This window comes from Acyrthosiphon pisum, chromosome A1, assembly GCF_005508785.2.
Source record: "Acyrthosiphon pisum isolate AL4f chromosome A1, pea_aphid_22Mar2018_4r6ur, whole genome shotgun sequence".
NCBI lineage: Eukaryota > Metazoa > Arthropoda > Insecta > Hemiptera > Aphididae > Acyrthosiphon > Acyrthosiphon pisum.
Window position 1 is genome coordinate 1,852,600 of NC_042494.1, and position 2,734 is coordinate 1,855,333.

Below are 2,734 nucleotides of genomic sequence, written 5' to 3' on the forward strand. Positions count from 1 at the left end.
AAAAAAATTAAAACATAATTTGTTTGTCAATTAAAAAAAAACTGCCATTATTACCAATATCCTTCAGACAGTCATAACGTTTAACCAAACTATGTATGCGCTGACAAATTTCAAATTTTTGTTGTATCCTTAGTACAAAGCGCATCATGTCCTAAAGCGTGAAAAAAGATAATTGTCTTAGTGTTTTATAAATGATGAAATAAAAAAGTACTTAACTATTAATACTTACTTGAAAACACGTCCAAATAGGTAAACATTTACTCTTGTAAATATTCAATATTTCTGTACTAGTATATTGTTTATCAAATAAAGTCTAACAACCTATATTTAAGGAAAATAATTTGAAATATGCCTATGTATGATAAATAGTAATCATATTGCATTAAAAACTCAATACATTTACAGAAAATAGAGAACTTTTTTTAAATTTAGTAAAAATATATTTTATATTAATTGTTGTATACAGTTGCAAAGATTGAATAACTGTATCATATAGTTATAAATATTTCCATCTTTAAAAGGATACGATAACGGGAAGTGCAGAAATATTCAACCAAATGCTTGGAGTTAATGTCATACTATCAGCTAAATTAGTACTCTGAAAAAAATAATGAGTTAGTAAAAACTCTTAATATTATTATAAGAATTATTTAAAATACTTTAGTTTTAAATGTTTTCAGAGCCAGTCCCGATAAATTGTCACCAGATAAGTGTAACCAAATATTGTGTTTACTGCATAGTTCTTTTAGGTTTACGATATCATCCATCTGACCAGTAACATGCGCACCTGATATAAATATTATAGGCATTAAGATTAGCGTAAGCCAAACATAAAACCTAACTTATTACCTGCTCTAGCAAAAACAATAAGAGGTTTTCTGTGGTTTTCCACATCAGTTGTGATGATTGTTTCTAATGCCCCTAAGTCTGCTTTGTAAGGGCACAGTACATTTGATAGAGATGGTATAATTTGTACACATTTTTCATTCATTCCAATCTATTATAAATCTATTAATAAGTATTGTAATTGAAAAAAAAACTAACTGTCAACTAATTTGTATTACTTGTAAAGCAGTTCTCTTTATCGTACCAACCAATACTGGATCTGGAGTACAGTAAACTATTGGAAATTCAGATAGATTTAAGTATTCTGGACCAAACATACGGTGCATAGCAAGCAGTAACACTCTTTCATAACTTAATAACATATTTTCTGTATAAAATGCCCCACAATTTGAAAATCTAAATTTAAGATGAAATGGTTATTAAAATATAAAAGCTGTAAGCAATTAAAAAAATGTATTAAGTGTATGTTTATACTGACTGAAATAATTTTGATATCCACATTGTCGTAGACTTGTTGACCAAAGACAAAACGGGCACAGTCTGTTCATTGGGCAGACAGTGACTAATGTAATAGCTGAGAGAATATGACGTCAAACTGAATTTGTCCAGATCTTGAAGAACTGGAAGGGTATTTTCTTCATAACCCTCTCCGTCTTCTTTCTTGTTTTGACTTAACACCAGAGTCTATGACAATAACAAATGTTTTACAATAATGCACACTATAGAAAATTAACATACCCTAAAAACATACTTGTAATGATGCCAGAATATCACAGAATGTCTTAGAACCCAATGGCAGGGTATGAGACGTCAACTGGGTGTTTAATTGGTTGTTGTCCAGATTATCCAGGGCATAATTGAACTGTTCACTTAATTCCACAAAAGGAGAATGTTCTACCTTTAATTTAAAAACAAAACATAACAATGATCTTTAAACACAGATCAGTGAAGAGAAGCTGCAGTGTAATTATTTTTATAAATAAATCTGAACCTTGCATTAATCAAAATTCAGGAGGCAACTATAAATCTAGGTACAGTTTTGTAAGTCAGTTTAATAAAATAATTTTGGTGGCCTCTAAAAATGCATAAATAGTGTATCCCTAAAGATCAATGTCGGGCGCGCACAGATTGTTTACTAGTCGCTGTTCTGGTAGCTGTGGTATCATATATATTATATAATACATCCACGATGCAAATGGCAGAACGAAAGAAGCGCAAATCCATACAGAAGCAAGACAACTCTGTCGTTGGCTGCCGTGCCAAGTTCAAGCAGACTTACTTCATGATCCGGGACTTGGACGTCAGATTTCGTCTCGTTGACGGAGTCAGGTGATGACATGATGTCGGCGACGACCGGCGGCTCTTTCGTTCAATTGTAAAGATAACGTCAACAACAGCAACGACTGCAGTAAAAACGAACAGAATAATATCGACGTGTCGTCGTCATGTGTGTGGGGCGCGCGATGATATTACACGTTAGTACGGTGTACGGTGAAGTTAATACGCTCGTTATTTGAATAACAAATCAAAGCAACGACAGTGTTAAGTACAACCGAAATGATTTACGTATATAAAATAGTGCATTGAAAATTTAACATACGTATAATATTATGATTTTACTCATTTTGTGTTGTATTACACATATTAAAATAATATTGTTATCGTAAATTCAAAAGTGTTTGTGGTACGTATTGATATTGATAACGGTGTATTGATAACGTAGATTATTATCTACACGCGTACCGGCCGTGGTCATGGTATATGGTAATCGAAGACCATGGTATGACCACAGAGTTAATAACATTATTATTAATTAATTTATAATTTTAATTTACTGTAGGTATATTAAAATGTAAGTTATAATCATTATAATTATTACGATCATGCA

The 2,734-nt window shown here is 31.6% G+C and overlaps 1 protein-coding gene across 1 annotated transcript; it reads right to left on the minus strand.

Annotated features, from left to right (window-relative positions):
• Positions 1–200: 200 nt before the first annotated feature.
• Positions 201–2,497, minus strand: LOC103309262 (putative pyridoxal-dependent decarboxylase domain-containing protein 2). Its single transcript, XM_016803859.2, has 8 exons — positions 2,126–2,497; positions 1,598–1,744; positions 1,325–1,530; positions 1,065–1,242; positions 850–997; positions 660–787; positions 527–598; positions 201–313 (listed from the first exon to the last, which is right to left on the minus strand). Exons 1-8 carry the CDS (start codon positions 2,183–2,185, stop codon positions 212–214), a joined length of 1,041 nt encoding a protein of 346 aa, XP_016659348.1. The 5' UTR covers positions 2,186–2,497; the 3' UTR covers positions 201–211.
• Positions 2,498–2,734: the final 237 nt, after the last annotated feature.

Bases quoted from the DNA above. Each gene is read 5' to 3' on its own strand.
- LOC103309262 (XM_016803859.2), bottom strand. From the start codon at position 2,185: ATGTCATCACCTGACTCCGTCAACGAGACGAAATCTGACGTCCAAGTC. The intron at 788-849 runs GTAATAAGTTAG...TATTTATATCAG, and splicing joins TATTGTTTTTGCTAGAGCAG to GTGCGCATGTTACTGGTCAG. The intron at 599-659 runs GTATTTTAAATA...TATTTTTTTCAG, and splicing joins TGAAAACATTTAAAACTAAA to AGTACTAATTTAGCTGATAG.